General features: G+C 34.9%; 1 protein-coding gene across 1 annotated transcript; it reads left to right on the forward strand.

Moving 5' to 3' along the window:
• The first annotated feature begins 3079 nt into the window (after positions 1–3079).
• LOC124372680 (aromatic-L-amino-acid decarboxylase-like) lies at positions 3080–17840 on the forward strand. The gene is given in 11 exon segments (XM_046831090.1): positions 3080–3198; positions 7912–8025; positions 9391–9510; positions 10769–10898; positions 11798–11864; positions 11866–11947; positions 12387–12498; positions 13949–14066; positions 14722–14812; positions 15130–15330; positions 16727–17840. Coding segments are annotated over 11 exon segments (1275 nt in total). The 5' UTR covers positions 3080–3165; the 3' UTR covers positions 16934–17840.
• Positions 17841–18953: the final 1113 nt, after the last annotated feature.

Below are 18953 nucleotides of genomic sequence, written 5' to 3' on the forward strand. Positions count from 1 at the left end.
TCTCTCTCTCTCTCTCTCTCTCTCTCTCCTCTCCTCTCTCTCTCTCCTCCCTCTCCTCCCTCTCTCTCTCTCTCTCCCTCCCTCTCTCTCTCTCTCTCTCCCTCCCTCCCCCCCTCTCTCTCTCTCTCTCCCTCCCCCCCTCTCACTCTCTCTCTCTCTCTCTCTCATTTTACGACGTTTTACGTTTTACGACATTAAAAATACAATTATTGTTATACACAAGTCGTATGTTTATTCTCGTTGCGTCCTTTCAACATACTTTCACAACCAATCCCGTGAATTCACAGGTAAACAAAAACTTATAAAACCGATCGTAGTTTTTTACTTTTTTCCAAACTTATACCGTTTTCTCCCTGCGAATAATCGCAATAGAAAAACGTATCTGACATGTCAAAAATTATGTAATACCGAAAATCGAACAGCGTATTAATTACGTATACAATACAAATTTATATCAAATAGAAAAATATAGTTCCAACATAAAAAGTATTTACATTGTAATGATTAAAATAAATCTAGATAAAAAGTGAGTTTCGTTCCTATTTAAGGATCATATTTTATGAGGAGTTATAATAGGAATCCTGTACGCTTTTATGACAAGCAGGTTAAGTCTTTATGCATACAAAAAGAATTATTGTCGTTTAAAACATTCAGCTTTGGACCAAACAGGTTGGACATAGATGTAGAAACTATGTAAAGAGTTAATTTGGAGCTTCTTCGTCGCTGACTATTTTTTTTTATCACTTCGGATGAAAATGACTCCAGATTCCAGGAGTCAAGTCTGTGAGAGCGTCCGGTATCAGACGCTGCAATAAGAACTGAAGTTAAACTCAACATTCACATTGAATCAATCCTTCCCAACGTGATGTGGTTTTGGAATGGATGCTCAGAGCTGGATCATCGACTTTGGCACGTGGTTCAGGAGAGGTGGGTTTTCTTCGGCCTATTGCAACGGCAAGGACGTAGCCAGCGAGGGGGCCTTGGGGTCCGGACCCCCCAATTGTCAAATTTTTAACTACATTTTTAGCAAAATATTATTATTATTATTTAAATAATTCAGTATTACAGACATGTATTGCTCAAAGATCGTTCTCAACATTGGAATGTGCCAAGACCTTTTTGAGGAACAAAATGGAGAATGAGCGGTTGACTGCACTTTCTGGCCCCTGCAGAAAAATGCCAATTTCTCCACTGCTAGTCCTAGATAAGATGGCTCAGAAGTCAAGAAAGATTTTACTTTCGTAAAAACTCTTTTACAAATTATCATTTCTCAATGTGGATTTGTATACTATGCACTGTGTTTTGCAGACAATAAAATCCTGTTTTTTTTTTTTTTTTTTTTTTTTTTTTTTGTAATTACATTACTACATAAGTCAAGTCAATATCAATTAATCCTACACAGCCTACCAAAGCAGTGCCTTCACAATTACAAATACCAATCGTCATACAACCTATTCAGAGACGTAACAAGTTTGTGCAAAATATTGCTTCTTAATTTTGAAAGTTTCAAAATTTTGAATGTTCCGGGGTAGGCCCCCCAATTTTGTCTTGACCTCCTCCAGATTATTTCCTAGCTACGTCCTTGCGTAACGGCAAATTCTGACCATCGCAAAAGGTACACCCAGTGTGGCAACAGTTAGACATTAAACACCATTTACAAGCAGTTAACTGGATCACTGAACTGCATGCAGACAGTTGAAGTTCCAGTATTGTCCAGAGTTACGTTGCAGGACTGCTTGCTGAATGCTGATGATGTTGGCAATGATCCTTCACATTAAGGATTGTTACTCAAGGACGATGTTGCTCCTTTCACAAATGTTGCTCCATAGATGTGGAAACAATGAGCATTTATTCTACACATAAACATTCCAGTAATGGTGTTTACTAACAGACTGCTCTAGGAACTCTTCTGGAGAAAACAAGCAAAAATACACTGCATAAACAACATTTATTTGTAGGTTACCGGAAGTTCGCATGACTCTTCCTACAAAATAAGGGGCATAGTAGGCAATCCCTTTCTACAGCGTACCATACATTCTGATATACATTGGAAGTTATGAATGTCTTCTAAATTTGAATAGCTAAATTTTAAACACCTTTAAGACCTGTGTGTTCGAGTCCTGAAGTTGAAGGACAAAGCATCTCTCAGTGTGCATCTACGAAGTAACATCAAAGAATATGAGCACATCTTGTCTACTTTGTCAAATTAATACACCATTATTAATTACTAAATTGTTTTTAATATTGTTGATTATATAAAAAAAACATTTGCAGTCGCTTTGGTAAACCAGCAATCCAATTTGAAGTCGTGTTTTTTTATCATTAAAGGCAACAAATAATAAAAAACCTCATTTCGTTGGTATCAGGGCCGTACTCAGTTTTGGGGGGGGCCTAAGAAAAAATATTCGTCCGGGCCCCGACATGTCCATAGACACGATCTATTGTTCATGGACACTGTCCATTCAAATACACATGTGGCAAGGCCAGGCCCGGACCCCCGGGCCCCGATAAAATCCTGGGAAAAACCCGGTCTAAATAAGGCCTGATTGGTATAGAAAATTAAGCTATGATAGCAACAAACGAGTGCTCTAAATGATCGCAGTGGCGTAATTAGATCGCGGCTTTTAGGTGGAAGGTGGGGAGAATTTTAATGAAGTACACATCACATTGGGGGTTATTGAATAAGTCAAATTTCAATAAATTATCTAAGCTTAATTCAAAGTAAAATGTTTCATTGCTGTATTTCAAACATGCTGAATTCCTGTATATGAATATTATTTAAATTTTTTACGATCTTGGGGGAGGTCTACCCCCTCATCACCCCATAGTTACGTCACTGATCTGGGGCAAAGAGATTGAGTGTGGTTGAAAACTCCAAAGGCTGCGGTGTAAGGGATGAAAACAATGTCTTTGGAATAGTTCAGAATATTTTAAGAACAGATTCCAAATTTTGAAATCACTTGCATAAAACAATATAGCTAAAGTTGTGAATTATTCTATTTGATACAGAAGTAAAATATATTTGACGCCTAATATTTTGCGGTATCTTTGACCTTAACGCATTCCTGTGTTTACAGACGAGTGTTGCCAACTGTAGAGCCAGGATATCTGCGACCCCTGATACCATCTGAGGCTCCTGAAACTCCTGAGAAGTGGCAGGACGTTATGAAGGACATCGAGAGAGTCATCATGCCAGGAGTAAGTAAGACTTTTCACTCCCTCGAACTGATAGTAACCCCATACCTCAGCACCGTTCCTTTTTTCAGCTCCACGCATTAAAAATTATTTTTCTCTTCATTAAAGGTATTTCGTTGTGGTTTTGTGTTTTTAAGGTTGCTTCGTTTATATCTTAGCATCTTTAAAAATGTTCAAAAAATGAAATGACTCTTACGAAAATAAACTGAAACTGATCAAAATCTTCTTGACACTTCAAAACAACAGTACCTATAAAACTAGTGTTAAGTGAAGTGTTTTGTTTTTCGAGTAGAAAGATTAAAGGGAAGAAATAATGCAAAAAATAGCGTTAAATGTCACTTAAAAGTCTAAAAAACCCCGTAATATCAAAGTCGTAACAGGTCGCACAACAGTAATTAGAACAAATAATTAATTAACATTTGCACTTTGCTCAATGTTCATTAAGGAATTTCAAACTCGCCAGACGTTCTTCACGCGTAGTATAAACGAAATGTTACGTTGTTTCACTAACAAATATAATTGTTTACTAGGATTTTCAGGAAGACTTCGGTGTATTTTTCAGGACTGCAACATTTACAATATTTAAATACGATGTTAACTACATACATTTAGTCTAAAACTAAAAAGTAAAAAAGATTATTACGCTGGTGCGTTTCAATATTACAACGTCATTGTTAAAACAGTATAGAAATTAAACAATATAATACTGCTTTAATGTAATATTTTTTGTAGTATTGTTATTTAATTCCGGTTAGGCAGTATATAGTCCCTACAAGGAGTGTCTCGGACTCCACCTGAAGTCTTTACTTTCTTTCTTTCTTTTTCTCTCATTGTTTAGTTGCTAAATTGTTCTCTTTTTTGTTAGAGTGGGATAAATATTCAACATTGTCTTTGCACTTGTTGTTTTTGTTAAGATTATTGTTGTTACCCGATTTATATTTGTTGTTTTTCGTTTTAGTTAGTATTTTTTGTTCTTAGAATATTTTTTATGTGCTTTAATTAATTTAATGCACTAATTTTAACTTGTTTTCCATCAAGTAGTTTTGACTAAATTATAGCTGTTCCACCTCTACATGTTTGTTATTTTAAACTTGTACTCTTGTTAATTGATATATGCACTTTAGCTTCTCTTCTGGTTGTTATGTTTGTTGCAAACGCATTTAATTTATTATTGTTGAGTTTAAACTTTTTTAGTTAAATTTTATTTACTGCGCAATATTATATCAAGTATGTGTAATGGGAAAACCGTTGAAATAAATAGTTAACCTAATTAAATCTACATTTTTAACTTTGGGTGCACCACTTGTACGTCACTTTTCTTAAAATCTAATATATTTCGGCCCAGGAAGGCGTTTAAATTAATATATCAGACAAATCAATATTATACATTTCCTTATTTTCAAAACTGTGTCCACTACGTATCATTTAACTGTTAATTTTTACCACCTACTTCCACTGTTAAGACAAAGACAGATATCAGCGACAGAAATACACGTGACCTTGATACTGACCCAGATTGCGCTCAAGGTCACCACCTCTCGCTCCCTCCAGTAACAGGATCTTGAGCACTTTCAGTTTCTTGCGCTCGTGCCAAGTTCCTTTCCCTCTGGAACCTTGGAAATACTAGATTCTGGAACTGGAGCGAATATATTTGCTCTTATTTAAAACTTGATCCTGTACAGCTGAGTTATAAGGATAAAACAATGCCTTGAGTCTGTAATTCTGGAGGTGATCTTGATTTTTTATCCGGTACAAAAAAAATGGTAGACATTTAAAACTCCAATTTCCTCATTTTCAAATTTAGAGCTACTTTTACTTGTAGGTTTATTTGAACAATCAGAGTTGGACAATTATCTTCTCCTTGCGCCTAAAACATTTAAAAGTCCATATTGACATAACCTAGCTATGGTGGGAAGGGTTGATTCAATGTGGATGTTGAGTTTTGCTCCAGTTCACCTTCCTCTTATCTGGATCTTTCTTGGATCCCTTCAGACGAACCTGAGTCCAAATTCCGAGAGTCAAGTCTGTGACATCACTGATGATTTCAGACGCTGCAATAAGATGAAGGTGAACTGGAATTTTACTTTATTCATAAGTTTATCTGGGTTGTGATTTGGTAACGTTCGTACTTTTCGCCGCTCCTAATGTTTCCATTGATACTATTTGGGAACTGTTTGTCTATTGATATGCATTCCTCGTGATGCCAAATTTAATCATGATTTCAAACCTAACTTATAAAAATCAATAATTACTTTAAGCATTTGGTCAATCTATATTTAATTTACGCAATTAGGAAATCAGTGCTTGTTGATTAAAGAAACCCTGAAGCTAGCCATCGAGTTTATCATTATTCTTTGAATTTTCCTTCACATGATTGGCACAAAATTTCATATGATATTCCAGTTTGAAAGATAACCACAAACTACATAGTTGTCTGTGCACAAAACAACCAGTAGAGTTACTATAACAGGACATACAATAAAATTTAGCTTGTCCTGCGTTTTAAAAAAGCACACTATAACATCGAGTTTTTATGTCGGTAACACCGAAATAAGTGCTAAATGTTTGGCACTTTTTAAACAAATTGCAACTTTGGCAACAAAATTCTAAGTCGGAAACTTGACATACTATTACTGCCAAAATTGTAATACAAGACAGGCGCAAGTGTTCTGTTTATGAGTATGAAATTTTAGAATTTTATCTATGGGGAAACAATTGTTATTAAATTACTATCTTAACTGTTCTTGTATTCTTGACCAAGTGGTTAAAACAAACGGTACTGGTCTTACTAAGGAGTTCCCAAAGTCACTATCTTGGGTGTGTAATTTTGTAAACCACAATTTAAAACGTTTAATTACTAAACCCGATTTAATTTAGCAGGTTTTGTTAATTATTTATCGCGACCGACAGCGCCTGCTTTTCTAAACACGCAAGCTGCCTGACCGCCCAGACAATACCGCTCTGGGCAATTTGAAGGTTATACAGTATTAAACGATCAGTCGAGAATAACACGTAAAATTACAATTTAATAAATTTCTTTTTATATATTTGTAAAATTCTAAACTTTAATTCTTAGATACAATACACTTGTAAGTCTTGTATAACAATGATGTCTTCATTGAGTTTCTAACTTGTTAATTTTAGTCGCAATTTGGTTTAAAACTACGGTAGTTTTTTCATTGTTACCAACATAAAAACTGGACGTTATTGTTTGAAAATAAATTCTTTTAATATATAAATGCAGAAATAAACAAGCTAAACTGTAATTCGAGTCCCGTTATTATTGCTCTGCTGGTTAGTTTGAGGTTAACTTACAAAACTCGACTATTTGTAAACGTTTTGATCCGAGAATAGTTCTCAAGATACAAGACATTACAATATAACCTACAAACTTTATCACTAGAACTCTTTCCTGAAATCCGATTTATTTAGATAGTTTGTAAAAAAAAATGTAACCATGTCACTTCTTGCATTGCAAACCTAACCTAGTTTTAAGCATTATAACCCTTACTTTGAAAAAAAATCTTTCGGTCCCTGACCTCAAGATTGAGGTACATTTTCATCATATTTCATAAGATACTTTAGCTACTGAAACGTCAGTGTACTGAACCACACGACCCTTGAAAATGTGCACATCGCGCATTGAATATCCTAATATTAATTAGCCTTGGCACTATACATCCTTCTGGCTTTTATAACCCGTTTATGTTTTTAAAACTTCCACTTAGAGGAATCTCGAAGCTTAAAAATTAAGGACCATTCCAGCTTCTAGGATTCTCAGGCAATTAAAAGTCATGGAGCACTACCCTATCAAGGTTTTCCATCCCCGTGTTGCCTTGAGGATCCTGCTATGATATAACCCCTGAAGGATGTTCCTGCTTGTGAATTTGCAACATAGCTTCTGGCCTCAAAGGAACTCAGCCTATGAGCCTATTGGAACAGTCAACCTCTTTAATGAGAGCACTCTGTCACTGCGACCTCAGACTGAATACATGACCTATGAGAGAGCTTCAGACATCTTGCACTTCCTATAGCCAATGGAAAATCTCAGCTTCTGGAAAACTCAGGACTAAGCAACCAATTAATTATTCTGACCCTCTAGTTCTTCTGTCTGTACATTAAAAGGTTGAACTTTTGATGTAACTGCTGTGAAATTATTAACAATTACATTAAACATGTAATTAGTTAAGGAATATTTTTTTAGTAAAATAGTAAATAAAATTATTTTAATAAATAGAAGAACAAATATTTAAAAAAACAGTGTAAATAGAACTTTTAACAAGTAGAATTCTGACATTACCTTAGGGTTCTTTGTTCAGTTCCCAGAACTTTCACTCTAAAGTTTTGTATACCATTTTCTGGCAGCCATGTTTTAAAGTCACCCAATTATTGTATTTACTTCATCAACATGTTTTTATCACCTAAACATCTGAAGGTTTGTTATTTGCTCTAACATAATATTGTACTTCCGTTTTTGGCCAATAAGTACTCGTTGAGGACTATTCCTGCATGGGTGTACGATTCCTTCTTAAAACTATTTGAAGACAATAAATCTGCCTTTAAATTATTTAATTGTGGTTTAAACAACTCGAGAGATATTATGCAAAGAGGACAAAACCAAGATCAGAGAATCAGATATGATTTCTTCGGTCACCTTAGTAATTTAGTAATGTATAGCTTGCATCAAAGTGAAATTGAATGATTTTGATGTTCCAGGTTACACACTGGCATTCACCAAGATTCCATGCTTACTTCCCCACTGCCAACTCATATCCTGCCATCGTAGCTGACATGCTGAGTGATGCCATCGCCTGCATCGGTTTCACTTGGGTTAGCATCACTTATATACCTTAGAGGCATTGACAGTAGCATACAAGTCTACATCAACAATCCCTAACAAATGCCTTGTATACTATAATTTTTAATTATTACCATAAATCACAATTCTCTAGAAAATTGTTATTTACAAATGAAAATAACATTATATTGTGTTATGTAAAATAATTGTTCTTTAGTTAAATTTCTAAATTTCAGAGTGTTTCATACCTTTTGTTTCGCAATTAGATATTCCCAATTTTTGTATTGATTGGCTTCACTCAAAGCTCAGATCATCACAAAGTGATGCCATCATTACAGATTTATTACTAATCAATTGGCGAACAGTATAATATCAAGTCTCCCTGAAATTTTGGAAGATAAACATTAAAATTGTACCCAGTAGTTTGTTTAAGCAAAACACGTTTATTAAGTCTTAGAGCTCAAAAATTTCCAGTGGAAAGATTCCAGGCCTGTACTTTTGGAAAGTATTTTATACATCCTTAACCACCCAGAGTGTCAGCCCCTCCAAAATAATTTTCTGTATATGCCCAAGAATGTACCTAGCGAGGGGATTCCAAGGGGTCCGACTCCCCCCCATAATTTTCTATATATATACACAAGGACGTACCCAGTGAGGGAGCCCAAGGGGTTTGGACAACCCCCCATTTCAATAGGGCAAGGACGTAGCCAGCAAGAGGGTCCAAGTGGTCCAGATCCCCCAAAGTTTTTAATTTTTTCAATTACTTTTTTAATTAACTATTATTTTTATTTAAATAATTCAGTATTACTGACATTACTGCTGAAAGATCGTTCCCAACAAAGAAACTGGTCACGAAGGAACAAAATGGGGCCTTACTTTCTGTCCGTTAAGGAAAAATATCAGTTGTCCGGACCCCCCACATTTTTTCATGGCTACATTCTTGTATACGCCACTGGTTATAACTATCCTTATTTTGTGTTCAATAGAGTTCCTAGCTATAAAGCGTTTCCTAGACAACCCATCAATTAACATGCAGCCGCTACCCCCAAAATTTGTCCTTACTAATTTTCTGCTAAACTTATACTTCTTAGTATTGAAAGACTTTCATTACCAGTATATTTAATTTTAGCACTTTGGCGACCAAGCAAGCCAGTTATATGGATGTCATCACACTTAGGTAGCGAACATCTTAACTTGTAACAAATATTCAAGTGTTTAAGTTATATTTAACAACACACTACGTTCTTCTGCAGACCAAAATCATTTCAAAGCAGATGTAATACTTCAGTTATTTTTAGGTGCCACTCTTTTCAGGGTAAATCTTTATATTTTCACTATATGAAGATGGTATTTCAGAATAAATTCAGTTTACAGTAATGGTGATTCTCTGATCCTAGATCGCAAGCCCTGCGTGCACAGAGTTGGAAGTCGTGATGCTGGACTGGCTCGGCAAGATGCTTGACCTTCCCGCACCATTCCTTGCCTGCTCCGGGGGCAAAGGCGGTGGAGTTATTCAGGTGAATATGATTAGTGCTTAGATTTTTAAAATACCATGATGTTCTCATAACCAATAAACTAATAAAAAATAATGAAGAGTTTTTACCTCCGTTTGAGAATGGATTATAAAACACAGAATTACTTTAGTTGAGCTGTCCCATATTTAATATATTTAGTTTTTGAAGGTCATACATTATGTGTACCAGTTTTCAAATCCAGATTTATCAAATTCTAGTTTATAGTCTATTTTTTATTTCATGATTTTCTCATATACCAAAAAAAGATAGGATTTTACCTCCATTTGGAAATGAACGATGTACGAGTAACACAGAATTACTTCAGTTGAGGCATCTTTTATTTCATACATTTCCTCATTTTTGTAGGTCGTATGTTGTGTGTACCAATTTTCAAATCCAAATTTTTCAAAGTCTAGTTCATAGTCTATTTTTTATTTAATGATTTTGTTCTATACCAAATGGTTAAAACAAAAAGCTTTTTATACAGAAGACGAAATGCTTTCTTGTAATGTAGATAATTTATTCTTTTAGTTTTTATGCTTTGTGACTTGTACTATTTACCATAAGTATGTAGTATGTGTTATTTTATTCTTTAATGTTGGTGTTATACTGTGTATATGTATAAACCATCTGATGACATTGTCAATGCAGTTATTGTGGGTCGACAATAAAGATTCTTGATTCTTGAACTTACCGCTCCAATCCTTCAGTAAACTGGATAGAGAACATTGTGATGTCATTTATATCTTGGCTACCAAGTGGATATCCAAGAGTGGCTCATGACTAGCTGCAAATTTTAAGATATTGGAGTTTGATTAATAGGTCTTGGGGGATTGTTGGGGATGAATTGGATTCCTTTATTATCGAAGAAGATTAAACATCAGGGAAATACTCCACTGCCTCACTGTCATTGGTAAATGATGGAGATAAAAAAACTCCCTTTCTTCCAAGGTGGCACCCACCTGGGATAGCACCCACTGTCCCATTTCTTGGTGACTGTACTGTGGGATCTTGGCAGAAGATGGCCCCAATATTCTACCCTCACTTACCCAGAATAGCTGAGCATTCCAGAAACCATTCACAAGACTTTATAGATATAAGTGCAGTAAATTTTCTCATCTTCTCTTTCCTCACTATGAACATCCATAAAGGCTTTTTCAAATACTATGATAAATTATGAACTGACTCAAAACTGATTACGGTATTGTGTCATTAATAGTGATTTGTAGCAATCTAAAAAAGATTTTTCTTTATAATGTAGGGAACAGCAAGTGAGGCTACCTTGGTTGCGCTTCTGGGAGCCAAAGCCAAGATGATACGTCGTGTCAAGGAAGAACACCCAGACTGGTCAGACTATGATATCGTCCGCAAGCTTGTCGGATACTGTTCAGGTACTAATTGCACTTTAAAACTTGTATCTTAAGGACTTATTGAAATCCAAAACCAATATACAGTTCAAGAACTCCTTTTTTATTTTTTATTATAGTCGTTCTCTAGATATTTAAAATTTCAATGTGATATTAATGATACCATGGTACTACAGCATATTTTAAATTCCTTCTCAGATACTTTATACTGAAAAGCACGCCAGTCTTCAAAGAACATAGTAAGTCATTATTAACCAATACAACAAAAACCAACATCAACAACTATAGACCAATTTCTTTGTTTCAATCATTTTGAAATATCCTTTATTGAATGATCAAATAATGTCATATTTTGAAAATTATCTAATTTAAAAAAGACAGTTTTGTTTTAATTATGTGTAGGGCCTATATATGTTACTTTAATCAAGTTTTTAAAGCATGTTACTTGTCCCTGAGAAAATCCATATTAGTAGGCTGTTTGTTACATTTAAAGATTTTTTAACTTAAACATTATATTTTACTGCAAGACTGAAATATTATAACAGTGATGACAAATCTTGTATATTACTTATATACGCTTATATCTACACAATGGGGACAAAACTGTGATTTTAAAGGATAAATATTGTCCATAGCCAAATATGGTGTACTTCAAGGTTATGTCATTGGACCTTTGTTTTTTCTAGTTTGTGTAAAAGCCTTACTCATAATGCTAGTACTTTTAACTGGTTACATTTTTATCTTTTCACTGATCATTTAAATTTGTGTGCTAGACATCTAAATAAACAAACATAAATAAAAAAACTGATACTGGATAAACCCTTTACCTGGATAAACAATCCAGGTTTTTGGCTGTAGAAAGTTGCTATGGGATGCAGTTAGGGGATGAAAAGTCATTTCTCTTATTGTTATTAATGTTGCAGACCAGGCACATTCCTCTGTAGAACGAGCAGGTCTACTCGGAGGAGTAACAATGAAAACCCATTCCAGCTGATGACAGGTACCAGATGAGGGGAGATACACTCAAAGACATCATCCAGAAAGACAAGAACGATGGTCTGATTCCATTTTTTGTAAGTTCATTGTAGACACTACATTTATAAACTAAAGTTAAAATAAATGTTAATGTTTTCAAATGAAAAGAAATTGGTGCTCAGAACATTCTCCAAAGTTAGTTTTTAAATGTCACAGGTTTGTTAATGGTTGAATGCAGTAACCACACCCGACCTTTATCAAAGGTGTTTACTCAAGGTGAGGTAAAGGATGGATTTACTCAAACATATTTTTTAAATTTCTAAAAATTAACATTATTTTATAGGTATACCTATTTTTAATGTTATTTTTTGTTGTTCTGACTATTCATATTTATATCTGTCTTACTGAATTATTTACTTTCATTTTCCCATCGGTTCCAAGTTAGTAATGGCATTGCCTTTGAGAATAATAAGTAAATAAATAATTGAAGTAAAATGTTTCACTAACTTAATAAAACATGAAATTTTATGTTTCCAGGTGGTGGCAACCCTGGGGACAACAAACTGCTGTGCTTTCGACTGTCTTGATGAAGTCGGTCCTGTGTGTGAGGAGGAGGAAGTCTGGCTACATGTCGATGCTGCCTATGCAGGTATAAAAGCTTTAGCATTGACCTATAAATGAATTATACTTTTTTGGGGGGGAGGTGACACACTTTGTGGTTTAGGAAGTACAAAATACCTTCTAAAATTAGGGGTTCAAGAACTTTCACCTGGAAAATATTGAGCTTTAAGACCTCATAAATTTGTCCTGTCTTAAGACAAATGACTGGGTGTAATTTTAATGTTTATCTCAAAATTTCATAGGGGGAGGCGTTTAAGCCCTCTGCAAAAGAAAGTTTTTCGAAGTCCAAAAGTTTAAACTACATAACTCTAGATTTGAGATAAAATTTTTTTATCTAACCATCAATGAGATCTCCTTTTTTATTTCTTTTATTTGTACATAGTCGTAATAGAAAGTAAGAAAACTAAATTACTGTGTTAAAAAAATTATTTGAACCCTACACCTCCTACTTGCTGCTCATGAAAGGTTTTTAATTGTAATATTTAAAAACTAGAACAAATTTTATATAGATTTCACATAAAAACTTTTTTTTCAATATAAACAGTAATAAGAGGCCTATAACAGTTAGACATTTTTGAGTGCAGTGAGTGAATGATGCAACCAGTAATCAACTTGGCCAAGTTAATTTGTTGGTCTTGTTATTACGCACAACTTTGTAAGTTTAATATTTGCTTCTCTTTTAGTTTCAAGAATCCCTTAAGAGTGCATAGAAATTAGGAACACTCCGTATAAAGACCAAAACCATACCAATTTACATGGTGTTCCATTTTCCAATTTGTTCCAATTTCCAATGTAAATTGTGTTGACTCATGGACATATATATGGGGGAGGGCTCAAGACCCCCAGAATTTTGCAAAACAATTATTAAAACTGCACCCAGTACTTTGTTTTAAGCTAGAACACATCTATGAGGTCTTAAAGCTCAATGATTTCTAGGAGAAGACTCTTGGGCCCATATTTTTGGAAGTTATTTTGTACCTTTTAAATAACCCAATGTGTCAATGCTCTCCCCAAAATAATGTCATATACACACCACTGTGATGAGTACAATTAAGTTAAAGCATAGATTTTATAAACTATTCTGTAGATAAACCCTCATTATGATGTGAATTATTTGCATATGGGATATCAGAGTATATTTGACTATAACTTCAATTGTTGTTTTCACTTTTCTCCTCCCGTACCTAACAAGCGTGAGAAGGGTGAGTTGGTATCTCTCCTGAGTGAGAGAGAGAGACAAGGAGAGATTGGGGTGGAGGGCTAGAGATGGGAGAAAATGGGTGGCTGGTTGTCAAAATGAGAAGGAAACAAGATTATTTAAAATCATCCTTAAAAGCTGCAAAAATGGCTCAAGTATTAATAAAATAAGGGTTAAATTATCTCATCTAAACAGGGGACAAGGGAACTGTGTAACTGATTGCTATAGAGACACAAAAAGATTACTGATTAAAGTCTAATTATTCTGGTAATGTGTTTAGGTTCTGCTTTCATCTGCCCTGAATACCGTTATCTCATGTCTGGTGTCGAGTTCGCGGACTCCTTCAACTTCAACCCCCACAAGTGGATGTTGGTCACTTTCGACTGTTCAGCAATGTGGTAAGAATCTATAGCATTTTAGTAATTTTCTTGAATAAGGAAAAATGTTTTTTAAGTTGTGTAACAGCTGTGCAATAGCCCAATCTGAGCTTGTACTGTTAAACCAATTTCTTTCTTGACAAATATATTGGTGAAGATATTAATCTAACTCATCCACAGGACAGACAACTCAAAGTAAACTTAAGGTCTTATAAGATTTAAGGATAAGAGAGAGGATGAAATGTCTTAAGGTTTTACCAAAAGTGGCACACTAGTTCTCTCTTAACTTCCAATTGCAATTTAAAACATTTTTATTTCTTAATCTCATATTCGTTCTTTACAGCCATTGTTCACTAATCCTTTTAAGATTGGTGCAAATATTAAATTCGGGATGCAAACAGATCATGCTTCTGCAAAATTAGGAAAAAATTCCTTGAAGCTTATCTCTTGAGCAAAAAGACATCAGAAGAGCAGGAGCCTTCAAATCCAATAAGTTTTTGTAAACGCCTCAGATTTGAGAGTTACAAAAAAAGGAATAAATTAAGCAAGGGAGGTGCGAAGGTCCTTTCAGGACTAAGTGCAGAGTCTTAGGGTCTTTCCCTCATTCAAAAATAAATATTAAACTTATTGCCACATATAATTTAGAAGTTGTAACCTTTTTGTTCGTTTGATTCAGGCTGAAGGACCCATCCTATGTTGTGGACGCTTTCAACGTAGATCCTCTCTACCTGAAACACGACATGCAAGGATCTGCTCCAGACTACAGGGTAATTGTTTACAGCTATCATTGGTCTTAATATCAATATTTATTTATTTATTTATTTATTTATATCAATATTAATATCAATATTTATGTTGTTACAAAGATTTACTCAATCTTTGAATACGTGGTAATAAACCTAACCTCAAATTAATTTATAATTAAATTTCGCGGTAATAAACCTAACCTCAAATACATTTAGAATCATTCAGATCGAATTTTTAAATGTACAGCACATCACGTTTTACACAGTTATCGACGTTTTATTTAAAAACAGTCTTTATATTTGCTTGACTAAGACTGAATAGCTCTTCAATGTTCCAGCACTGGCAAATCCCTCTGGGTAGGAGGTTCCGGTCACTGAAGCTCTGGTTTGTGCTGCGACTCTTTGGCGTGGAGAATCTCCAGAAACACATCCGAAAACAGATTGGTCTGGCCCACGAGTTTGAGAAACTTTTGCAGAGTGACGAGCGGTTTGAAATCATCCACGAAGTTCTCATGGGTTTGGTCTGCTTCAGGCTTAAGGTATGTTTTATCTCTGAGGGTACTATTTTTTCTTGAAATCTGTTTCCAAGAAAAGCGAGATGATAAGAATACTATCTCTCCCTATCCTTCCAATCGCAGTTACCACTCCTATCCCCACTATATTATAACACTCCAATAATATAGCCTACTTATCAGTACTTTTTATGCCTCAATCAATGGATATCATATCTGATATTGGTGTGTTCAAATTTATTTAATTTTTTTTTTAAGGAGAAGCCGATCCCCTTTTATGCCTTATTCTGCCCGTCCTCATGTGCCACTGGCTTGTGCGAGGATCTTATCAAACAGAATAAGGGGGAAAGTCGATACAGTACAAGGTCGATGGCACTGATAAAAAGTGCAAGGGCCACAGACAGGATTCGAACCTGCGTTATCTCTAACTCAGACTCAAAGTCCAACGTGTTAGAACGCTCGGCCATCGACACTCCCAAACATTGATGATTTTCATAGTTTTTATTCAGATCATTAATTTTATGTTGTAGAATAATGAGTATAGCATTTTCAATCTATCCACTTTTGATCCTTCCCCATAATTGTCATTAATGCAGCGAGTCTACCATAAGCTCACCAGCGATATCATTAGCATTTACTAATAACTTTGTAACATCCTTATAATTATGTAAAAGCCAAATACAATATGACTAACTCATCACAAAATTTCCGAAGCTACAGAATTGATTTACATGGAACTCACACATTTACACATTTTCATCTTACCTCTTGGGTACTCGCTAAGAAACAGTTTTGAAGATTTCACAGCCTAACCATGGAAATTCTCGATACTTTTAATGACAACTTTTTTCAATTTTAGAATTTTTAAAACAATGCAACTACCATTTGGATCTTACTCGAGTCCTATAGACACGCTCAGGATGAGTTTTTTGAAAGGTTTCTGAATCAATCAAACTCATTGAAAACTGCAATATCCCTCGCGTGAAGTTGACACTCTGCATAACTATTGAATAACGATAAGGCTTTAACTATGGATTAAAATTTGAAAAAGTTTGCTTTACAATTATGAATGTAATCGTGCTCGATAATATCCGCATTTGAATCCACAAGATTACAGACCTAGTGCAGTGTGGAGAGTTAGGGTGCGAAAACAATGCCTAATTGATGCTAAAATGATGCCAGCTCTAATGACTAACGAGAAGGTTCCTGCTAATCTTATACATAGTTGATACCACAGCAGAAGAAGCATATCTTCTCTAAATACATGTTCCATACTGCGAATGCTTCCGTACCCAAGCGTGACATGGAAATCTAAACTTCACTAGCCAAAATACACAGGAATACAACCCTTATGCATCCCAATCTTAATCACCTACAAAGTTTCAATGCCCAAAATGGTACTCATAGAATTGCTCTCTTCCAGGGTTCCAACGAGTTGAATGAAACTCTGCTGAAAAGGATCAACGGAAACGGGAAAATCCACCTGGTGCCATCCAAGATCCGGGACGTGTACTTCCTGAGGTTGGCGATCTGCTCGAAGTTCACAGAGTCTGAGGACATTCAGTTCTCATGGCAGGAAGTTCAGTCACTCGCCAATGACGTGTTGGCAGAGGGCAGACCTGGCAACTGATAGATCCTGAAAATTTCAGTTTAACTTATTCCTATTTCTTAATTTAAACCCCTAATTTAATCTTTACTCAATGAGAATCATCATATTTAATCGTTCATTGATTTAACGTCATATTTTAACGTACTTGAAGAAAGGCGTAACAATAAATCTCTCAATAATGAATTAATAAAGACAATAAAGGTCAACAATAATAACGATTAAAAGCATTAAGTTTAGTTGTAAATAAAATTGTGTAGGTAAAAGTTATTTAGGAAAATCACTATTTACTCCAACATCTTACTTGGAAAACTAAATGAACTTATCTAAGGGATTAGAGGTATTTTAGCAGGTAAAGATATGGACCATTGCTTAGTGGTATTTAGATTAGTGATAAGATAAATAAATGTGATATTACGTTTTGAATTAATGTACTACGCAGTTTGAAAAGCTTTAGATGTGAATTAGTATTATATCTTAAATACTAATGCTAAACATGTACACATAGATACAATATAAATTATTTATTTTGTGTGTTTTTTTGTATTAGCACTTTCCGCTTTTATCTTATTAGTAGCAATGCGATGCTTAATTGAAATCAAACATATTCTGTTTATAAATGTTCCTACAGCAACAAATTTTGAAATGTATTGGTGTTCGCTCTTTGTACAAAGTAGCAGAATGAGTACGAAATATCGCCATGTTGTATTGAAAATTTAACACGCTTTTGAGCATATTTTCAATCAATCGAGTCCATCTAACTGATACGATCAGCAGTCTATTCAATCATGATATTTATATTTGTAATTGAACCGTTTATTTCAGAAACCCGTCAAGTGCAGTTTTTAGGATTTTCGGTAAACGAAGAAAAACTTTTTATCTCGCCTAATATCATAGATATATGCTTCACATTTTTTTAAATAATACTTCATACCTTTCTAAAAACAAATACAGTTTTTAGTAAAGTTTTTAAATTTTGTAATAACATTTTTAAAAAATTATAAAATTTTTTCACTTGACGGGTTTCTGCAATAAAGTTTTGTTTTTTTATTTTAAAAAGGGGTTTTTTAGGTCAGAATGGTAATAGAAAGAAGATAAATCACATCAATCAACTACATTTATTTACTTAGTGTAAAGTACATGTATTTAATCTAATCGTCATACTCTCTATCTACGTTGCATTCAGCTTCTGATGTAGGCACTGTACGATACTGTTGTAAAAGGCTTCGTACCCAGATGTGTACTTTCTCAGTTTAACAATGTCATTGATTTTTTTTTATGTTAATGGGTACCTTTCCAAATGGATATGCTTGCTCCGTTGGGAGTTCGGGAACAGTTGTTGTACTTCTTGAAGGTAAATGTTGAGGAGGGTAAAGCCATCAATGAACTCCTTGACCACAACCTTTCCTCGTTCCGCGCCTTGTTGTAGTTGAATTCTTTGTATGTAGACACCTTAAAAGGTATTTTTTCATTTCTTGGAACACCTCTTCCACTTGTTTCGTCAGAGCTAACAGTCTTTTTGTAATGTTTTGGCCACCAACTGCTAAAAGAAAAGATCATGTCACTTCTTACTTGGATAACATCAAAACGGCCAGTTTTGCTTGCTTTAAGGATCATCTCAGCATATTGGTCGTGGCGTGTATACTCGGTCAGCTCTACGCACAACCTCGTTTTATGTTACCAAAGTCCCGATCACAGGCTAAAAATGAGTGGCCTCTCACAGGAAAATAGTGTGAAATCGTCTCAACAGTCCCCTGATCACACAGGTTCATTAAAAACCGCACCACACACAGTGGTTTTTATTTTGACCTGAGGGGCCATCGCTAAAAAGGACAATATTTTTTCTTTCCAAGTGGAAATACTTCCATTTGAAGGTAGTGTAGTAACATTGAACACACCTCATCAGGCGACTTATTAGCCTCCCCTCATGGTACATATACATTTTTGCTCTATTTGTTTTCATGTCGTGAACGCAGAAAACATTAACCCACAGCTGTCGCATATAGGAAAACCTCTTGAACTGGTAAATGAGGGAGAGGGAAGG

Source organism: Homalodisca vitripennis, unplaced genomic scaffold (genome assembly GCF_021130785.1).
Source record: "Homalodisca vitripennis isolate AUS2020 unplaced genomic scaffold, UT_GWSS_2.1 ScUCBcl_3808;HRSCAF=9568, whole genome shotgun sequence".
Taxonomy (NCBI): Eukaryota; Metazoa; Arthropoda; class Insecta; order Hemiptera; family Cicadellidae; genus Homalodisca; species Homalodisca vitripennis.